Source organism: Mustela nivalis (assembly GCF_964662115.1).
Source record: "Mustela nivalis genome assembly, chromosome: 11".
Lineage (NCBI taxonomy): Eukaryota > Metazoa > Chordata > Mammalia > Carnivora > Mustelidae > Mustela > Mustela nivalis.
The window spans coordinates 42,440,995-42,463,438 of record NC_139030.1 but is presented as its reverse complement, the minus strand read 5'-3'; the positions used below and the strand labels follow the sequence as shown (position 1 = coordinate 42,463,438).

The following is a 22,444-nucleotide window of genomic DNA, read 5'->3' as shown; positions in this document are numbered from 1 at the left end:
AATGTAGGAAGTGAAATCTGAGTAGCAAATCTAGTTTTTTCCATACTGTTCCTACTCTATAGAACTCTTGTGTGTTTTAAATTTCTTTTACAACTTCATGTAAAAATCCAAGTATCTTTGAAATCTGTAGGTTTATTTGCCATTCTGTATTCTTTTTATAGTTGTCACATCATAAATTCTATGACATAGTGATAGAATTTGGGTTTGAGGCCTATTTTTAATATTTATTTGTTATTCTAATTTATTAATTAACATGTAATATATAAAATTATTTTCAGAGGTACAGGTCTGTCATTCATCAGTCTTATGTAATACCCAGTGCTTATTGTGTCACCTGCCCTCCTTAATGTCCATCACCCAGTTACCCCATCCTTCTGCCCCCCTCCCCTCCAGCAACCCTCAGTTTATTTCCTGTGGTTAAGAGTCTCTTATGGTTTGTCTCCCTTTCTTGTTTCGTTTTATTTTTTCCTCTCTTCCCCTATGACCCTCTGTTTTATTAAATTCCACATATGAGTGAGAGCATATAATAGTCTTTCTCTGATTGACTTATTTCACTTAGCATAATATCCTTTAGTTCCATGATAGAATTTTTAGAAGCCATAAATATTGGACAGAAATTAAGAAAAAAGTCATTTTGTTTACCCACTTATTTACTTTCTGTTACTTAGTCTGTCTTGAAGATTTCAGTTTATATTAAGTGTTGTATTTCCATTCGGCCTATAGGAATCACTTTACTATTCCTTGTAGTATAGGTCAGCTGGCACCAGGTTCTCTTGGTTTTCATCCGAAAATGTCTTAGTTAACTTTTATTTTATTTTACTTTTTTAAAGATTTTATTTGTCAGAGAGAGAGAGCGAGCGAGCACGAGAGAGTGCACAAGCAGGCAGAGAGGCAGGCAGAGGAGAGAGAAGCAGGCTCCCTGCTGGGCAAGGAACCCGATGCGGAACTTGATCCCAGGACTCTGGGATCGTGACCTGAGCCAAAGGCAGTGGCTTAACCAACTGAGCCACCCAGGTGTCCTGAGTTAACTTTTATTTTTGAAGTATATTTTCACCAGATACAGAATCCTAGGTTGAAATTCTTTTTCTTTCAGCACTTTAAGAATGTTCAGTTTTTTGGGGCCCCTGGCTGGCTCAGTGGATTAAAGCCTCTGCCTTTGGCTCAGGTCATGATCCCAGGGTCCTGGTATAGAGCCCCGCATTGGGCTCTCTGCTCAGCGGGGAGCCTGCTTCCTCCCCTCTCTCTGCCTGCCTCTCTGCCTACTTGTGATTTCTGTCTGTCAAATAAATAAATAAATAAATAAATAATTTTTTAAAATGTCCAGTTTTTTCCTGGACTTCATTGTTTCTGATGAGAAGCTGATCATAATTTTTATTGTTACTACATTGTATGTAATGTGTCATTTTTCTATAGATGCTTTTTAACATTTTCTTTCTCCCTCTTTTTCTCTTTCTTTTAAATTGTAGTTTGACTATGATGTGCGTAGTGTGAGTTTCTTTGCATTTATTTTCTTAGTGTCTTCTGGCCTTCTTGAATTTGTAAATGTATATTTTTCATCAAATTTGGAAACTTTTTGCCATTATTTCTTCCAATAGTTTTACTCTATTTCCCTCTTTTTTTTCCTTTTTCTTGGGACTCTATATGTATGTTGTATAATATATATATTTTGCTATTGTTCCATAGGTTTTTCTTTTTTAAGATTTTATTTATTTATTTGACAGAGATCACAAATAGGCAGAGAGGAAGGCAGAGAGTGAGAGGGAAGCAGGCTCCCCGCCGAGCAGAGAGCCCATGTGGGACTCGATCCCAGGACCCTGAGATCATGACCCGAACCGAAAGCAGTAGCTTAAACCACTGAGCCACCCAGGTGCCCCTGTTCCATAGGTTTTTGAAGCTGTTTATTTTTTCAATCTTTTTCTCTGCCCTTTGGATTGTATATGTTAATAAAACATATCTGTACATTTTACTTTACTTTACTTTATGCTTTACTTTATCTGTACATTTACAGGCATCTCCAGTCTGCCCTTCTGTTCTTTCAATGAATTTTTAAAAGTTCTAAATATAGAATTTCTGTTTTTTTCCTTTTTATAGTTTCTGTTTCTCTGCTCAGATTTTTTCATTCTCACTGGAAACATAGTTTCCCATTTGTTCTTTAACATAGTTACAGCCATTTTAAAAATGATTGTGTGCTACTTCCAGTGTCTTAGTTCTTCTTAGGGTCAGTCCCTATTTATTGCCCTTTCTCTTGATTATGGATTACAGTTTTTTGTTTGTTTGTGTCTAGTAATTTTGGAGTGCATCTTTGACAATGTAAATAGTCTGTGGTAGAAACCCTGTATTCTATTATGTTCTTCTGAAGGGGCTTTATTTATTTTTTTAACATCAAGTAATTAACTTGACTATTCTCAAATTCCCATTTCCCTCTGTGGCGGTGAGCAACTGAGTTCTTTTAAGCTTAGTTGGGCTGCTTCAAGTTGGCTCCATATGTGTGTAATTCAAGGTCAGCTAAGCATTTGGACAGAGTTTATACATATATCACTCAATGACTCTCTCCTTTTCTGTGATTTCTGAGATTCTTCCCAGCTGTTGTGTTCACTGCAAATACTGCCTTCTGGTTTTTCAAGGCAGGAAGACAATAGATTTTCTGTATTTTTTTTTCCGTTTTTGGTACCAGCTGGGCTGTCCCTCATTCTAAAACCTGTATTAAAAATAAAAAAAACTCGGAAACTTACATAATGCTGTTTACTTTTTCTAAGTGTTTCACACCCCCTACCCTCTATTATTGCCTGCTTTTGTCTGTCTGTACTGCCTTCAGAGTTGTGTTTTGTTTTTGTTTTTGTCCAGAGTTTATAGCTATATGTTGGGGAGAGGGTGTTGTTTTAATAGGAACAACTTGACCATTACTAGAAGCCAAAGCGAAGATTTAAATTTAAATGAAGATCCTTTACTCTAATGTTTTATCTTCTTTGTAATCTTAGGTACCCTCTTAGTGGTATGATTTTACCAACTTTTAAAGACTGGATCCAAAATACCCTTGGAGTAAATCTGGAGCATAAAACTACCTCTAAAGTAAGCAAATAAGAATGATGACTAGTATGCTTAAGTCTGTGTGGGTGTGTCTGTGTGTGCATGGACATGTGTTTAATCCCAAATCAGTTAGATTTATCTTTGTAATTTGTTATAATTGCTTTAATGCATTTGTTGTAATTTTTTTTTGTTTGTTTGTTAAAAAGTTTACTGGTTTTATTGGCCTTGCTCGGTTTTCTAGGGATGACTTTTCAGCATCACAGATCTGGATCCCAATCTCAAAATTTATCTGAGATTTGTCTGGTAAACTTTTTATCTTCTCTGAGCCTTAGTTATGCTAATTTGAGAAATGAGAGCAGTAACTGTCCATTCTACTTTTCATAGGGTGGTAGTAAAATGCACATGAACTAATTCTGTGGTAGGACTGTTACAAAAATATTATAAGTTGCTATTAATTTTAGCATATTTAATGAACTGACAGTAATCCAGGATTAATACAGAATAATTTGAAGTAAATGTAATTTTACATTTAATATCAAAACATTTAGAATATTAGAAGACTTATGAAAAAATAAAATTTGATTAAGATGTGAGTGATAATTTTAGTGCATGTAGTTTCACTTTTCTTAAGCTAGGGTTAAAAAACTTTAAACTGTATTCATATCAAACTAACAAAATAGCATTTCTTTATGGTTTTTATTATTTATTATTTGCTATGGGATGGTATTCTTCATGTCCCTCTAACTGGATATAAGTTCTGTAAGTTCAGGGACTGTGGCTTATACTATATTCTCTACCGTATCCAACATGATTTCAAGGACTTAAACATTCAGCTACTGCTTGTTTGATTTATTTCTAAATCCACAGTTACATTTTATTCTACTAAGTAAATTATGTTAACAGCTAATTTTTACCCCTCCTAAACCAAATTCTTTCAACTTTTTTTAAAAGATCTTTTTTTTTATTTCCCTAATTATTTCTTTTGACTATTTGTAGTTACTTTTTTTGGACATTGATGCAATCTGTATACCATATTCAGAAATTTCACCGGTTTTACATGCATTTTTTTCTGATTTTGAGCCCTTTTCAATTTTTAACAACAAAATAGTAATATGTATGTTTTGTTGGGGTCCTTATGGTCATTTCTTTTCACCATAGCATAAATTCCTTGAGGTCAAGATTTTTTTTACCTGATTATCTCACTGCTGTATCCCCAAGGCCTAGAACATTGCCAAGTATATAACACACACTCAATAAATATTTCTCATATAATTGAATATTAAATGCAGACCCTTTAATAAGATACTAACAGTATGTAAATATCATATATATATTTTTACACATTCATATTTTTTTTTCCAAATACTATAGCATAGCTCTTTCTTTTCTTTTTCTTTTTTTTTTTAATAGCAGGTTTGATTTGGTCAGCCTCTTCTTACAAATAAGAAGAGGCTGCCTACATATATGGTCGGCAGGTTTTTGATGCTTTTCATAAAAGTTAAGACATTTAACCTTTCTTCTTTATGGTAGCTGTATAAATTTAGTGGTGATAATCTCATTTAATAGGTGAAGAAGCCAGGGTCCAGAAAAGTTGTGACTTCCCCCGTGTTGCATAGCTTTTAAGTTAAAGATTTTTTTCCCCAGCTTACCTCTTAGTTGAAATTAAGTATCAAATTATAATGTTACAAGTTTTAAAGCAGTTCTGTGAAAATGGACCTGTTACTTATTATGAGGTTTCTTACTGATCATTTTAAAATAATAATTGAACTATGAGAAATGGTAAATTTTATCTACAGGTGAAAATGTAGATGATGAAAAAAGTTAGCTTTTCCCCAGTTTCCTTGATCTAAAATGAGAGATTTGAGACTTTGCTATCTTCTCTGTTCTTGATTGCCGTCTTAAGAAACAATGAGAAAGTGGGGCATAGACGCAAAAGAGGAAACATATGGCTTCTATAACTTATGTTACAGAATGTGATTAACTGGACCATTTATAATTTGTTATTGTCACAGAGTTGGTTTCCATATGTGTTACTTGGTATTTTCTCATGCTTTTGTCTCAATTTGGATATTAAAAATTTACATGTTATGATCACTCTCCTAACCAGATATTCAGAATTTATTTTCTAGAAATAAGTCAAAGAAACCAATTTTATTTTCTAGGCATCCTTAAACCCTAGTGATACACCTCCTTCTATTGTAAATGAAGATTTTCTTCGTGACCTTAAAGAGACTAATATTTCATATTCACAAGAAGCAGATGATCGAGTATTTAGAGCTCATGGTAAGCAACCTTATAGAAGCACTATTTGATTTTAATTTTAAAATTTCCTATAATTTAAGATGTTTTTACATATTCTTTTTTAAATTGCAAAACAGGTCATTGTCTTCATGAGATATTTTTGCTCAGGGAAGGAATGTTTCAGCGAATTCCTGATATAGTTTTATGGCCAAGTAAGTTCTTTCTTTCTTTTCTTTGTGTCATTAATTTAGTATTGTGAAATCTTAAGTAAATTTAGTATTGGAAATACATACTTTTGAACATAGGAGTTGTAAAAAGTACAGGTAGCTGTACTTTTAAAGTTTACCAAAAGTCATATAATTCTTTCTTGATCTGAGCATCCTGAACTATTGGTTTTCATGACTGATTTTGCTGATGATTAAGTTTTCATTTTAAATGTTAATATCATATTTGGAGTTCAGTTAAAAAAATCTATTTCTGGTTAGTTTGAAAGCTTAATGAAATTAGTATTGATCAATGATATATTCAGAGGTAGAGAAACTTTAATTCCTGCAAATTTGTTGTAGTAATTTGTTGATATCAGCTTGTGGCCTAAAAAGCATTATGTCCAAATGGTGAAACAAATTGTTTAAGATACCCATTGTCTTTGATATAAATAATTAAATTCTGAAAAATTAATATCATTCATGATTTTGGCTCGAGAAAGAGGATGGATGAGCTTTATGTTGTTATTTTGCTCTTGCTGATGATTAGACAGTCAGTATATTTATATGATTTTTATATCTATCTCTTAGTAGAAAATTTAAAGCAGAATTGGTATAGTGTACCTTACTGTCCATAATTACCATTAAAAAAAAAAGTTCTAGTGGTCTGGTCTTTTTTCCTCTATAGATTCTATTAAAGGAGTAGATGGAGTATTTTATTTTTTATTTTTCATAAGTTGGCTCATCTGTTTTTAGATGTGATCCTTTTACTTTACAGGGAGTATCTGAAGGAGAAAATCATACTTTAATATAGAGGTAGGAGGGAGGTGACATACATAGGAGGAAAATCCAAGAGCATGTGTAGCTGAGATTAAATTACTGTCTTGATACTTATGGTATATATTCTCCCAGTATTCTTTGAGTAGCTTTAGGCTACTTCTTTACCAAGATTTGGGGAGGATTTATTTCCATTTTTTTACTGGAAAAAATGAAAGCAAAAGTTACCTGTTTTCATTTTCCATAGGAAGACCATCTTTTGATAATATATCTTGAGTAGAATTTGCAAGCATGCCTTCTAGGTATTTTCTTCGTGTGTCTGACTATTAAAATACTGAGAAATTACCATAATGAAAATGTAGGTCTTGCTTTAGGAAATACAAATATTTCAAAAAATCCAGATTTAGGAAATAATTTAGTCTATTGTTGCATAAAAGTTTTCTTTGTTCTGTGAAATCTGTCCCATTTGGCAGTTCCCTTAAAACGTTGTCCTTTTTATTTTTTTCTGTATCAGTTTTCAAATCAGGCCCTTATCAACACATAGCTGGATTTTTCTTAATAGCCTGTGAGGTTCTTTCTCATGCTTAAAGTTTCTTGTTCCCTCCAACTGTCCCATATACTCTTGAGAGATTAGTTTTTCTAAAATATTCTCTTTACCATCATGTTCCGTACCTCAGGAATCTCTATAAATAGTATAAAGATGCCTAAAGTAAGTTTATAATTTTATTCTGTTGAATCTTTCAGTATAATGACTTCTCAGAAGAAGTTCCTCTCTCAACAAGTTCTCTGAGGCCTTTATTTAACTTTAATGTAAATTTTCTGTTGGTGATAAAGTTTGGGTTTTTTCTTTGAATGAGGGCAAGTTTTGAGACAGTGTGGTATGCCACAGAGTGGAGGGGCTATCTTATCCTACAGTTTGAACACACACACACACACACACACACACACACACTCCCCATATTGATACACATACCTAGGAGATCTATCCTTGTGGATGTCTTTAAGTCTGGCTATAATTTGAATCTGAATTGTATATTTGTTTTAATAGGATGTCTAGGGCTTGTCTAAGCATAAGAACTTGTAATATATGTAATTTTTATGATTTGGACTCATCCTTAAACCAGGATTTGTCACCATTGTGACCCTTAACACAGTGTGAATATCTCTGCCTTTCACTTAGTGTGGACAGATAGTTACTCATTTATGTTGTCTGTGGCTAAGTATGCTTATAAAAATAAAGTCTCCCTTAACAATTACATATTTTTAAATCATTTCACTTATTAAACTTAGTATTTATGCAGTATTTTTAACTGTCTAAATACCAAAACTTTAGGCCTGTGAAAATATGTGCTAGGAACTGTTCCAGGTATTAAGGATGAGCTGTGAACAACAAAAATCTGTTCTTAGGTGCCATGCAATTTAGTGAGGAAGGAGACAGGAAAAAGAGAAATGAACGTATAATGTATTGAGCGGGGATAAGTGCTGTGAAGAAAAGGCACAGTAGGAAAATAGAGAGCTGTATAGGTGAGCAGTGGGATGAGGGAGTGCTATGTCACTCTGCTATGTCAGATAGCGTGGTCAAAGAAAGCTTCTGATTAGGTGACAGTCCTAGAAGTAGTTTCGTCTTGTTGAAGGATTTTTGTTTGGGTATTTTATTAGTTATTAATCAACTGGTATTCCACTTAGTAAAAAATTTTACCAAACATAGTAATTTTTATAAGCTTAATCTGAAAACTTAAAGTGGATTTTTATTAAAAATTGGAATGACACGGGGCGCCTGGGTGGCTCAGTGGGTTAAAGCCTCTGTCTTCAGCTCAGGTCATGATCTCAGGGTCCTGGGATCGAGCCCCGCATCGGGCTCTCTGCTTGGCGGTGTGCCTGCTTCCCCCCGCCACCCCTGCCTGCCTCTCTGCCTACTTGTAATCTCTCTCTCTCTGTTAAATAAATAAATAAAATATTTTTAAAAAATTGGCAGGGCGCCCGAGTGGCTCAGTGGGTTAAAGCCTCTGCCCTTGGTTCAGGTCATGATTCCCAGGGTCCTTGGATCGAGCCCCACATCGGGCTCTCTGCTCAGCAGGGAGCCTTCTTCTCCCCCTCTCTCTGCCTGCCTCTCTGCCTACTTATGATCTCTGTCAAATAAATAAATAAAATCTTAAAAAAAAAATTGGAATGACGCAAATGACATATTCCTAGTTTTAAACAAACCTGAGAAATGATAAATCTTATAGAACAATATTTTTACTTTCATTAATGGATATTCACTTGTATATTTTACATCCTTAATTTCCCTTTCAAGCTCTTAGCAGGTAATACTTGAGTTTTGCATCGTTTCCTTACATGGAGTCTTTTTCTCTTCTTTGCCATGCCATATTAAATGGAGAAAGATTTATCTTTCTCAGATAGTTTCTTTGCCATGTTGGTCCTTGACTTAATGCTCTATTGCTACTCAAATTGAAGTTTAGAATCTTGTGTCTTGTATCTAAGATCTTCTGTTGTCAGGTTTTTGTTATTCATATAACTTTTACTCTGATAAAGAGTACTCTTTAGTTGAGTACAATAGAAAGGAATATACATAGTACATTATGTATAGCATTTTAAAAATTGCTTAAAAAACAGTAGAGAATCAACGGCTGCAAAAATTAGTGGGTGAAAGTATGATGAGAAACGTATTTATATAGAGTAACTATCTCCCCACAAGATACTTATTAATTATAGTCTTCTTATAGTGGAAAAACCTAGCTGATACTTTATAACCAAAGGATGAAAGTTAACATTACCAGAAATGAGACCTGTCTATATCATGTGCCTCCAGATGTTACTCAGTAAGAAAGGCACAATATCACTTCTGTGGAATTCCTGCCGAGATGTGTAACCTGAATATAATGATGAGGCAGAAACCCAAATTGGCAGATACTCTGTGCTATAACTGACCAGTGCTTTTCAAAAGTGTCAGAGCCATGAAAATTAAAAATAGACTGAGGAACTCTCTCAGATTAAAGAAGAGTAAGGAGAGGTCACTGGGTGGCTTTGTCAGTTAAGTGTCTGCCTTCTGTTCAGGTCAAGATTCCAGGGTCCTGGGACTGAGCCCCTCATCAGGCTCCTTGCTCTTCCTGTAGCTCCCACTGCTTGTGCACACTTTCTCTCTCTGTCTCTGTCAGATAAATAAATAAAATCTTTCAAAAAAAAAAGTAAGGAAACATGACAACTAGATACAGTGTGTGATTGGCTGGTGCAGAAAAGGGGACATTAGTGGAACAATAGGCAAAATTTGAATAAGGCCTATGTATTAGTTAATAGTATTGTGTAATAGTAAATTGCTTGATTTTGATATTTGAAAGTAGAAGATGTTAATATTTGTGGCTGCTGGATGAAGAAACTTCTTTGTACCTTTTTACAACCTTTTTATAAGTATGAAATCATTTAAAAGTAAAAAGTTAAAAAGATAAATAGTAAACATTTTATTTTAATGTAGCTGTTTAATGTGTGTTAGTGAGTGAATAAAGAAAGAAAAAGTTTATACACTAAAGAACTTCATGGACCTTTACTTTGCAGGGTTACCCAGATTTTGTTCACATCCCTGTGATTAATTCATTTTCCTTTTTTTTTTCTTCAACAGCATGTCATGATGATGTAGTTAAGATTGTGAATCTAGCGTGCAAATATAACCTTTGTATCATACCAATTGGTGGTAGGTATTGTGCCTTTTAAATTTTAATATGGTAAATGTGTTTATTTTTACTTTTATTTAAATTATTTGTATTCTAAATATTGGTATCATCCCATTGAAAGCAAACATTCTTGTAATTATGATATGATTATTCTGAAAAAAATTTTTATGCTCATTTTTGAGTAGATCTATCACCTAAACTGTTTGAAATATGTGTTCATGGGTTCTTTGCCATATAGATCCCAATTCACACTGTGACTTAATGCTTAAATAAGAAAATGTTCCCACCTTAGTAATTATTTTATAACCTTTTTCTTTATGGAGAGAATGTTATTTTTCAGAGACTTAATATATCCAATATATACTTTAGAGAAGGAACACTATGCAGTGTGAAAGATCAACTAGGACAATGATGACCACATCAGTAATATATTTTAATGTTGAAAACTAACATTGCTTTGCATTTTAAGACAAATTTGCCTTTAAGACAAATTTGATCTCTTGATCATTTATTAGCCACATTCTAATAACCTATACAAGCCAAAGGAAATTGACTTCACTGATTCAGTTAGCATTGATGAAACAGAAGTGCGACCCCAAACAAATCAGCTCCAGATTCCTTCTTCAGCTGATACTTTTAATTCATGAAAAAAAAAAAAAAAGAAGACAACACAGTGCTGCTTTTAGTGAAATATTTTTCTGATTTCAAATAACTATGACAAGCAAATAGTATTTACTAATTATAGGCATGCTCTTAATTAACAGTTCATGGTCTCACCTTGTAAAAGTAAACTGAATATAGTAGGTTACCACCTCCTGTAATTCTTACTCATATCAGGAGTTTTTTTATCCAAGACACATGGAAATACCAATTAAGAATTTACTCTAGTATATGGTAAGACACACGGTTAAGGACTAAATGCAGTATTATTTTATGTTGGTATCAAGAAAACATTTTTCCTTTGATAGCAAATGTTAATGGGAAACAGGAGTACATTGATTATATACTTGTATATATTTATTCTATATTAAAATCACCTTTTCATCATTAACATATATATTTGTTTGAATATTATATAATCTGGGCAATTTTAACTTGCTTATATTCTAATTTATTAAAGTCTTTTTGTATGACAATATAAGATATTTCAAATGATAAATGAATTTTATAATTAAGGTAAGGTGTCTTTAGTTGAATTAGGAAGTATTTTTTCTTTTAAGCAATATCTCCAGAGTAATCATTAGCTTAGAATTTTTCTAATCATGTTTTTGGAGTTTCACAAATTGCTAGGGGCGTCACTTGAGTGTGCCCAGGGGATGGAGCCATATCCCATTGCTTTCAGCTCCATAATATTTCTTCATTTTGGCACGCAGCATAAAATAAAGGTGAGTTTGCTTTTAGTGTGTTAGCATTTGCAAATTACATTTTGCAAAGTAGAAATAGGTATTACTTTTCTAGTGGGCCTGTTTGTATACTTTGTATTAGGGATTTGCCCTAGAAATGTAGCTAAAAAATAAAATATTAAAATTGTTTTCTATTTTGACAGGAGGAACAAGTGTATCATATGGCCTAATGTGTCCTCCAGATGAGACAAGAACAATTATTTCTTTGGATACTTCACAAATGGTATATGATAATTTCAGACATACTTGAAGATAGTGTTTGCTTTAAAAAAAAACTCTTATGGCTCAGTCTTAGTTGTCATTAAAAAGGTATATTTTGGTACATGTTGTTTTAAACTTATTTTATCATTGTATTTTACCATTGTCTTCAGGTCTCAGAAAGCTAAGTTCACTCACACTCAGGTATAAATCTTGGTAATTTCTACCAAATTGACCTGAGAAATTGGTAATTTGAGAAGCATGGGTTGGAATATTGATACAATAGATGACCCGATTTGTATTGTTAAAAGCAAAACAAGTGTTATTACTTAAGATTGATTTGAAACACCAAGACTTATTCCCCAAATTTTCAATGCTCTTGCACTTTTGCTTCTGGAAGAATGGAGAGCAAACTAATTTTAATCGTAGGATTATTTTGTGACCTTATGGCTCGCTATGGTCCAAGAGTTGGACATTGTGCTATGTTAAAGCTTTAATTTGGAAATGAACTTAAACTTTATATAGTCAACAATATTTGTGGTTGCATATGCCTTCATTACTATAAAAAGTTTAAGATTTATTTATTATTTATTTTATTAATTTGAAATTTTTTTCAAACACTTAAGTAGAGACAATAGTATATCCATTTTCTAGATTAAGTAATTATTGACTTTTTTATCATATTGGCTTTATATTTCTTTGTCTCTTGATTATTTAATTTTTAAATTTGTATTTAATTTCAGTTAATTAACATATAATATATTATTAGTTTCAGAGGTAAAGGTCAGTGATTCGTCAGTCTTATGTAATACCCCGTGCTCACTACATCACATCCCCTCCTTAATTTCCATCACCCAGTTACCCCATCCCCCTACCCCTTCCCTCCAGGAATACTCAGTTTGTTTCCTATGATTAAGAGTATCTTATGGGTTGTCTCCCTCTCTGATTAAGTCTTATTCTGTTTTTTCCTCTTCTTCCCCTATGATCCTGTGTTTCTTAAATTCCACATATGAGTGAGATATTATGATAATTATCTTTCTCTGTTGATATATTTGGCTGAGCATAATACCCTCTTGTTCCATCCATGTCGTTACAAATGGCAAGATTTCATTTTTTTATGGCTGAGTAGTATTCCATTGTATGTATATTTGATATCTTCTTTATTCATCTGTCAGTGGACATCTGGGCTCTTTCCATAGTTTGGCTATTGTAGGAATCGTTGCTATAAACATTGGGGGGGTGCATGTGCCCATTCAGATCACTACATTTGTACTTTTGGTGTAGTGCAATTGCTGGGTCATAGGGTAGCTCTATTTTCAGCTTTTTGAGGAAGTTCCATGCTGTTCTTCAGAGTGGCTGTACCAGTTGGCATTCCCACCAACAGTGTAAGAGGGTATTTTTTTCTCCACATCCTCACCAACATTTGTTGTTTCCTGACTTGTTAATTTTAGCCATTCTGATTGGTGTGAGGTGGTAGCTTGTGGTTTTGATTTGTTTTATTCTTTCTTTCTTTCTTTCTTTTCTTTCTTTCTTTTTTTTTTTTAAAGATTTTATTCATTTGACAGACAGAGATCACAAGTAAGCAGAGAGGCAGGTGGGTTGGGGGGGGGCAGAACAGGCTCCCCGCTGAGCAGAGAGCCCCATGCAGGGATCGATCCCAGGACCCTGGAATCATGACCTGAGCTGAAGGCAGAGGCTTTAACCCACTTAGCCACCCAGGTGCCCCGATTTGTTTTTTCTTGATGCAAAGAGATGTTGAGCATTCCTTCATGTGTTGCCATTTGTATATCTTCTTTGGAGAAATATCTGTTCATATGTTCTGCCCATTTATTGATTGGATTATTTGGGGTTTTTGGGGTGTTGAGTTTGATTAAGTTCATTATAGATTTTGGATACTAGCCCCTTATCTGATGAGACATTTCCAGATATATTCTCTCATTCTGTCAGCTGTCTTTTGGTTTTGTCTACTATTTCCATTTCTGTGCAGAAGCTTTTTATGTTGGTGAAGTCTCAGTAGTGCATTTTTGCCTTTGTTTCCCTTGCCTTTGGAGGCGTGTCTAGCAAGAGGTTGCTGCAGCCAAAGTGAAGAGGTTGCTGCCTGTGTTCTTCTCTAGGATTTTGATGGATTCCTGTCTCACATTTAGATTTCTCCTTCATTTGAGTCTATTTTTGTGTATGGTATAAGAAAATGGTCCAGTTTCATTCTTCTGCATGCAGCTTCTCTAATTTTCTTAACTCATTTGCTGAAGAGACTGCCTTTTTCCCATTTGATATTTTCCCCTGCTTTGTTGAAGAATAGTTGACCATAGAGTTGAGGATCCATTTCTGGGTTCTCTCTTATGTTCCAGTGATCAATATGTCTGTTTTTGTGCCAGTACCATACAGACTCAATGATTACAGCTCTGTAATAGAGCTTGAAGTCCAGCACTGTGATGCCACCAGCTTTGGTTTTCTTCTTCAACATTCCTTTGGCTTCTGAAGGTCTTTCTGGTTCTATACAAATTTTAGGATTATTAGTTCCAACTCTGTGAAAAAAGTTGAGTTATTTTGATAGGGATTGCATTGAATGTATAGATTGCTCTAGGTAGCATAGACATTTTGACAATATTTGTTCTTCCAATCCATGAGCATAGAACATTTTTCCATTTCTTTGTGTCTTCCTCAACTTCTTTCATGAATGTTCTATTTTTTTTCTGAGTACAGATTCTTGTCTATTTGGTTAGATTTATTCCTTGGTATCTATGGTTTTTGGTGCAGTTGTAAATGAATCAACTCCTTACTATCTGTTTCTTCTAATTCTTAATGTATAAAAATGCACCTGATTTCTGTGCATTGATTTTATATCCTGCCACCCTGCTGAATTGCTGTATGAGTTCTAGCAATTTTGGGTTGGAGTGTTGGGTCTTCCCCATAGAGTAGCATGACATTTGCAAAGAGTAAGAGTTTGACTTCTTTACTAATTGGATGCCTTTTATTTCTTTTTGTTGTCTGATTGCTGAGGCTGGGACTTCTAGTCCTATGTTGAACAACAGTGGTGATAGTGGACGTACTTGCCATGTTCCTGACCTTAGGGGAAGCTCTCAGTTTTTCTCCATTGAGAATGATATTCACTGTGGGCTTTTCGTATATGGTTTTTATGATATTGAAGTATGTTCCCTCTATCCATACACTATGAAGTTTTAATCAAGAAAGGATGCTATACTTTGTCAAATGTTTTTTCTGCATCTACTGAGTATCATATGGTTTTTGTTCTTTCTTTTATCAATGTAGTGTATCACACTGATTAATTTGAAGATGTTGGACCATCCTTGCATTCCAGGAATAAATCCCACTTGGTTGTGATGAATAATCCTTTTTTTTTTTTAAAGATTTTATTTATTTATTTGTCAGAGAGAGAGAGAGAGAGGAGTGAGAGTGAGCACAAGCAGACAGAGTGGCAGGCAGAGACAGAGGGAGAAGCAGGCTCCCTGCTGAGCAAGGAGCCCGATGTGGGACTCGATCCCAGGATGCTGGGATCATGACCTGAGCCGAAGGCAGCTGCTTAACCAGCTGAGCCACCCAGGCATCCCGATGAATAATCCTTTTAATGTACTGTTGGATCCTATTGGCTAGTATCTTGGTGAGAATTTTGACATCCATGTTTATCAGGGTTATTAGTCTGTAATTGTCCTTCTTGGTGGGGTCTTTGTCTGGTGTTGAGATCAAGGTAGTACTGTCCTCATAGAACAAGTTTACAAGTTTTCCTTCCCTTTCTATTTTTTTTAAACTGCTTCAGAAGAATACATATTAATTCTTCTTTAAATGTTTGGTAGCACTCCCCTGGGAAGCCATCCAGCCCTGGACTTTTGTTTGTTGGGAGATTTTTTATTACATCTTCCATTTCCTTGCTGGTTATAGGTCTGTTTAGGTTTTCTAGTTATTCCTGTTTCACTTTTGGTAGTTTATACATCTCTAGAAATGCATCCATTTCTTCCAGATTGCCTAATTTGTTGGCATATAGTTGCTCATGATATGTTCTTATAATTGTATTTTTTTGGTGTTGGTTGTGGTCTCTCCTTTTTCATTCATGATTTTATTTACTTGGGTCCTTTCTCTTTTCTTTTCGATAAGTCTGGCCTGGGATTTACCAGTCTTATTAATTCTTTCAAAGAACCAGCTCCTAGTTTCACTATATATGTGATTTCTGGTCGAATCTTTGTTATTTCTCTTCTCCTGCTGGGTCTAGGCTTTATTTGCTATTTCTCCTTTAGGTGTAGGGTTAGGTTGTGTATTTGAGACCTTTCTTGTTTCTTGAGAAAGGCTTCTATTGCTATATACTTCCCTCTTAGGACCACCTTTGCTGCATCCCAGAGGTTTTTGAATAGTTTTGTTTTCATTTTCTTTTGTTTCCATAAATGTTTTTTCTTTAATTTCCTGCTTGACCCCCTCATTCTTTAGTATGATGCTCTTTAGCCTCCATGTATTTGAGTTCTTTCCAAATTTCCTCTTATGATTCGGTTCAACTTTGAAAGCACTGTGGTCTGAAAATATACAGGGAATGATCCCAGTCTTTTGGTACCAGTTTTTGAGGCCTGATTTGTGACCTAGTATGTGATTATTCTGGAGGATATTCCATGTACACTCGAGAACAATGTATATTCTGTTGCTTTCGGATGGAATGTTCTGACTATATATGTGAAGCCCATCTGGTCCCGTGTGTCATTTGAAGTCCTTGTTTCCTATTTGATCTTCTGCTTACATGATCTGTCTATTGCAGTGAGTGCAGTGAGTGTGATACTATTATTGTATTCTTATCAATGTGTTTCTTTAATTTTTTTATTAGTTGGTTTATGTAATTGGCTGCTCCCATATTAGGGACATAAATATATATAATTATTAGATTTTCTTGTTGAATAGATCCTTTAATTCTGATATAGTGTACTTCCTCATCTCTTATTACAGTCTGTAGTTTAAAATCTAATTTGTCTGAGGTAAGGATTGCCACCCCAGCTTTCTTTTGATGGCCATTAGCATGATAAATGGTTTTTCACCCCTCACTTTAAATCTGAAGGTGTCTTTGTGTTTACAACGAGTCTCTTGCAGATAGCATATCTATGGGTCTTGCTTTTTTTTTTTTTTATCCAATCTTAAACCCTGTATCTTTTGATTGGGGCATTTAGCCCATTTACCTTTAGAGTAACTATTGAAAGATATGACTTTAGTGGCATTGTATTGCCTGTAAAGTAACTTTCTGTATATTGTCTCTGTTCCTTTCTGGTTCTTTCTTCCCTTAAGGGTTCCCTTTTAATATTTCTTGCAGGGCTGGTTTATTGATCACAAATTCTTTTAGATTCTTTTTGTCTTGGACGTTTTTTGTTTGTTTGTTTGTTTGTTTGTTTTTGTTGTTGTTGTTGTTAAAGATTTTATTTATTTGAGAGAGAAAGAGATTAGGAGCAGGGGGAGAGGCAGAGGGAGAAGCAGGCTCCCTGCTGAGCAGGGAGACCAGTGCAGGGCTTAATCCGAGGACCCTGGAATCATGACCTCTGCCAAAGGAAGAAGCTTATCCAACTGAGCCACCCTGCTGTCCTTGCCTTGGAAGCTTTTTATCTCTCCTTCTATTTTGAATGACATCCTAGCTGGATAAAGTATTCTTGTCTGCATATTTTTCTCATTTAGCCCAGGAATATATTATGCCTGTCCTTTCTGACCTGCCAAGTCTCTGTGGATAGGCCTGCTGCCTGTCTAATGTTTCTACCCTTGTATATTATAGACCTCTTGTCCCGAGCTGCTCTCAAGAATTTTTTTTCATCTCTGAGATTTGCAAGTTTTACTATATATCAGGGTGTTGACCTGTTTTTATTGATTTTGAGGGGGATTGCCTGTGTCTCCTGGACTTGGATGCCTGTTTCCTTCCCTGGATTAAGGAAATTCTCCAGTATAATTTGCTCCAATATACCTTCTCCACACCACCGCCCCCCCAGGATCCCAGTGATCTAATATTGTTTCACCTTAGGTATCACTTATCTCTCAAATTCTTCCCTCATGATCCAATAGTTGTTTATCTCTCTTTTTCTCAGTTTTGTTCTCCATCATTTTGTCTATATCACTGATTTTTTTTCCTCTGCTTCATTTATCCTGCAGTTAGAGCCCCCATTTTGATTATATCTCATTAATAGCCCTTTTGATTTTGACTTGATTAGATTTTGGTTCTTTTTTTCCCCTCCAGAAATGCATTCTCTAGTGTCTTCTGTGCGTTTTTTTCAAGCCCCACTAGTATCTTCATAATTGTTAATTTGAGCTCTAGTTCTGACATCTTACTTATATCCATATTGACTAGGACTCTGGCAGTCAGTACTGTCTCTTGTTCTCTTTGTAGAGGTGAGTTTTTCCATTTTGTCGTTCTGCCCAGAGAAGAATAGATGAATGAGAGAACAAAATACTAAAATGGCAACAACAACCCCAGAGAAATATACACTAAACAAATCAGAAGATACCTGAAACTGAAAAAAAAGAAAAAAAGAATGTAATCAGACAGGTGAACAGACAGAGCAATACCTCGGATCATGTGTGTATTTTGGTCTGTTTGTTAGAAAAGTAGATCCCAAAATTGTAAAGAAATAAGTATTTGTTTATGTATGAAAATAAAATTAAATGCAATGAAAGGATAGAATGTAAATGTAAAGATGAAAATTAAAAGACAAAAAGAAAGAATGGATATAAACAGACAGGTGAACAGAACAGAGCAGTACACTATATCCTGAGTGTATTTTGGTTGGTTTTTTAAAAGAAACTATATCTCAAAATTGTAAAGAAAGAAAAACATATATATATATATATATATATATATATATATATATATACACACAGAAATAAAATTAAATACAATGAAAGGATAGAGTTTAACTGTACAAATGAAAATTTAAAAACGATTTTAAAGAAAGAGTTGATAAAACAAGAAATTGGTTGAAAAGGGAAAAAGAAAAAAAAATTGAAAGACTAAAGAATCGTGGGGGAAAAAAACCATGAAGTCTGTATACTATTTTCTCCTAGTGCTGGAGTTTTACATTTCTGTGTGATTGGTAAACTTGGTGTTGGCTGGATGTTCTTGCAGATCTTCTGGGAGAGGGGCCTGTTGCATTGATTTTGGGGTGTATTTGCCCCAGTGGAATTTCACCACCCTTGCCAGGGGGCCAGGCTAAGTAAGCAGCTCCGGATTGCTATATGTGGCTTTTTGTTCCCTGAAGGCTTTTCCTGCCACTTTAGAGGATGAGAATGAAAATGGCAGCCTTTCAATCTCTTGCCCTGGAGCTGAAAGCTTGGGGCCCCACTCCTCAGTGCACCCTCAGGGAAAAGAAGTCAATTATTCCTTTCTCCCTGGTCTCCGTCCTAACCGAGTGTTTCTGTATCAGGCACGCAGCCCCATTTCAAGTCTCTAAACCCTGTAGACTCCTGTAGTGTGCATCTGTGCCAGTCCTCCTGGCGGAGAAAGGGAGGTCTCCCTAGTTCTGCTGCTTGCTGGGCCCCTGCTCAAAGAGCAGTCGCCCAATTGTGCCATGGGTGGCAATATATGGCATCCTGGAGCTGAGAGCTCACTCCTGGGCTTGCTTATTGCAGCTGGCTTTCCCAGGCACACTCAGGCACCCCTGGTCTTCCTGTAACCCAGGGATCCTGGGACCACTCTGTCTTGCCTAGGATTCTACCCTCCTTCGCCAACTGAGCACCTTTCAGGCAGGGATGTCCCTTACTGGAGCAGACTTCTAAAAGTTCTGATTTTGTGCTATGTTGCTATATCACCTCCTGGTGCCAGCTTACATAGGCTCTCTTTTCCTCCTGCTGTGGTTTATCTTCCCATATATTGTCTTGGATTCACTTCTTTGCACCTCCTACCTTACAGAAAGTGGTCACTTTTCTATTTGTGGAGTTGCAGCTATTCTTTTCTTTGATCTCTGGTTGAGTTCACAGATGTTCAGAATGATTTGATAGCTAGCTAGCTGAATTCCGGGGACTGGATGAAACTAAGGTCTTCTACTTCTCCATCATCATAGACTGTCCTCTTGACTATTTTAAAAGTAAAGCCTGATATTATGCTACTTATCTAAATATTACTTATGTATCTTTTTTTTTTTTTTTAAAGATTTTACTCATTTTATTTGACAGACAGAGATCACAAGTAGGCAGAGAGGCAGGCAGGGAGAGAGAGGAGGAAGCAGGCTCCCTGCTGAGCAGAGAGCCTGATGCGGGGCTCGATCCCAGGACCCTGGGATCATGACCTGAGCCGAAGGCAGAGGCTTTAACCCAGTGAGCCACCCAGGCGCCCCTTATGTATCTGTTTTTAAAAGGCATTTCTCCCTATATTATTATTTCTTCTGGAAAATTTAAAAAGAATTCTTTATATCATTTAATATCCAATTCACATTCAGATTTTATAGTTGTTTCAAAATTGTCTTTCTTTTATACTTCATTTTCATAGGGGGATTCAGACAAGGCCCATATTAGCTTTTGGTTGTTTCCCTGTTTCATTTCATCTGAAACCCCCTTCTTTCTCCTCTTTTGAATGTTACTGACTTTTGGAAAATGTAGGTTATTTGCAGTATAAAAATGTGTCATATTTTGAATTTCCGTGTCATTTCATCTTAGTGTCATTTAACTCTTCCTCTAGGCTTTGTATGTCCTCTAAACTCAAAGTCAGATATAAAGTCTAGTTAGATTCAGGCATAGCTTTTAAATTTTTTTTTTAAAGCAAGGATATCTTGTAGATGGTGATGTGTTTTTCTAGCTCACGTCACATCACATCAGGAGGCACATAATACCTGGTTGTCCACTCAAAATTAATCAGGATGTTAGATGGTAACAGCCTGATTATTCTTCTGTAAAGTTCCCCATTAACCTTTGTCCTTATCCTGGAGTTTAAGAAAAGGCAGTTTCCTTAGAAGATCACCTAAGAGTAGCCTATTTTGTAATAGGTTTTGACTGTGTTTGGATTTCTGTATACATATACTTTACTGTGTACAAATTTACCACTAAATCTGTTAATGAATTTGTGAAATAGAGACAGTAATAATCCAGAATGTAATTGTGAAGATTAAGTGAGATAATATAAAAATAAAAGTCTTTAACACTGAGTAGATGCTTAAAATTCTGTGCCAGGATTTTAAATGCCAGGTTTTTAACCATTTATTTTATAGAAAAACCTTATATATTCACTGCTTTTAACATTGAACTTAGTATATGTGCTGCTGAAGCGAGCACGACAGAAAGCTTATCTTATAACTGTTGTAGTGGATGGATGGTACTTAAAATTGTGATTTGCTTTAGAGTTGATAAGCTATGTCTCTGCATGATTTTGCACAGAGTACTTCTGATACAGTATGTGTAAAATATGATAGCTATGCCAGTTTTTTATTTCTATATTTCTTAAATACATATAATAATACTAGGACCTGTTGGTTTAAAAATTTTATTGTTAACTTGTATTGGGTAGTGTATACTGGATATAATAGGGTATTCTATATATTTTCTTTGAGCTTTTCTGTGAGTACCTATAAAGGGTTTTTTTTTTTTTTTCTTTCTTTCCCTCTGCTTCCTTCAGTCTTTTTTTCCCCCTACAAAAAATATGTTTGGGCTCCTGGCAAATTGAAGGTATATAATTAGCACAAGTACGTAATCTCTTTAAGAGCCAGCCTACTAGAGGAGAAGATGTGTCTAAGTTATTATAAGGTACCAATGGATTACTGAATTCTGTCTTTTTACTTCAGTTTAATATTTCCTTTTGTTTAGTGGCTATAGAACCAAAAGACTGATTTGGTTGTATTAAAATTGCTGTTGTCTTATTGTGAGAGTATAATTAAAATTAGAGTTTTATATAACACAAAACAAAAAGTCCATTCACATATATCACCTTATTTGATGTTTATCATAATCCTGTGAATTAAGTAGTACAGTTATTTGTATGCAAATTTGAAAGATAGGTAGACAGTTTTCATATTGTCTGTTGTATTCTTTCCTTTTTATTATTAGCTAAACTTACCTGTGTTAGTTATTGCCATGAAATCGAACATATCAAAGTGCAAAGAAAGCTTCTCTGGGATCCAGAAGAAGAGTATATATGTTAACCTGATTGCTCAGCCAAACAGAAGGGAGAAGAAGTCTGTTTTGAAAATTTTAAATTTATTTAGAAATAAATTTAAATTTTTAAATTAAAATTAATATAAACAAATATTAAGTAATATAAATTTTAATATAAATAATAGTAAATAGTTAATGTAAATAATATTAAGTATTATTATAGTATAGATTTCATATTACAATGTTATAATATAAATTTTATATTAAAGTATAATAATTTATAGTTATAATATAAATAAGTAATATTAAATATAAAACTAAAAATAATATTAAATAAAAATTAATATAAATTTAAAACTTATTTAGCGAATAATTCACGAAGATTCATATATACAAAAAATAGGTTAACCAAGAATGTTAAAAACATTTTTGGGCAGTCTTACATTTAAGTTGAGCCAGTTCATACTCAGTTCCTTCTTTTAAACAGGAGGCCAGGGTATGCTTTAGTTTCTGTCCTGGTCCTATTTTGGATTAAAAACAAAACAGGAGTGCCATTTAGTATACTCATATGTCTTTTTAGGTGACTTTTTCTCCTCTCACAGTGGCCATCTTCTAATATTCTTAAGTTACATATGATTGATAACTATTAATAGTAGTGCAGAGAGTATTTGTAGAATGCCAGGAACTTTGTATGCTAAGTGTTTTTTTTTTTTTTTTTAAGATTTTATTTTAAAATAATCTCTTCACACAGCGTGGGGCTCCAACCCACAACCCGAGATCAAGAGCTGCATGCTCCACCAAATGAGCCAGCCAGGCACCCCCATCTGCTAAATTTTTATGTGCAGTATCTCATTTAATCCTTACACCAACCTTATGAGTAGTG

General features: G+C 34.6%; 1 protein-coding gene across 1 annotated transcript in view; it reads left to right on the top strand.

Annotated features, from left to right (window-relative positions):
- Positions 1 to 22,444, top strand: part of AGPS (alkylglycerone phosphate synthase) — a 152,266-nt gene that overhangs the window by 44,025 nt on the left and 85,797 nt on the right. The window contains exons 3-7 of the mRNA XM_082689398.1: positions 2,979 to 3,069; positions 5,190 to 5,310; positions 5,406 to 5,480; positions 9,865 to 9,936; positions 11,463 to 11,542. Of these exons, the coding sequence (XP_082545524.1) occupies positions 2,979 to 3,069; positions 5,190 to 5,310; positions 5,406 to 5,480; positions 9,865 to 9,936; positions 11,463 to 11,542 (439 nt within the window). The remainder of the gene's footprint in view (positions 1 to 2,978; positions 3,070 to 5,189; positions 5,311 to 5,405; positions 5,481 to 9,864; positions 9,937 to 11,462; positions 11,543 to 22,444) is intronic.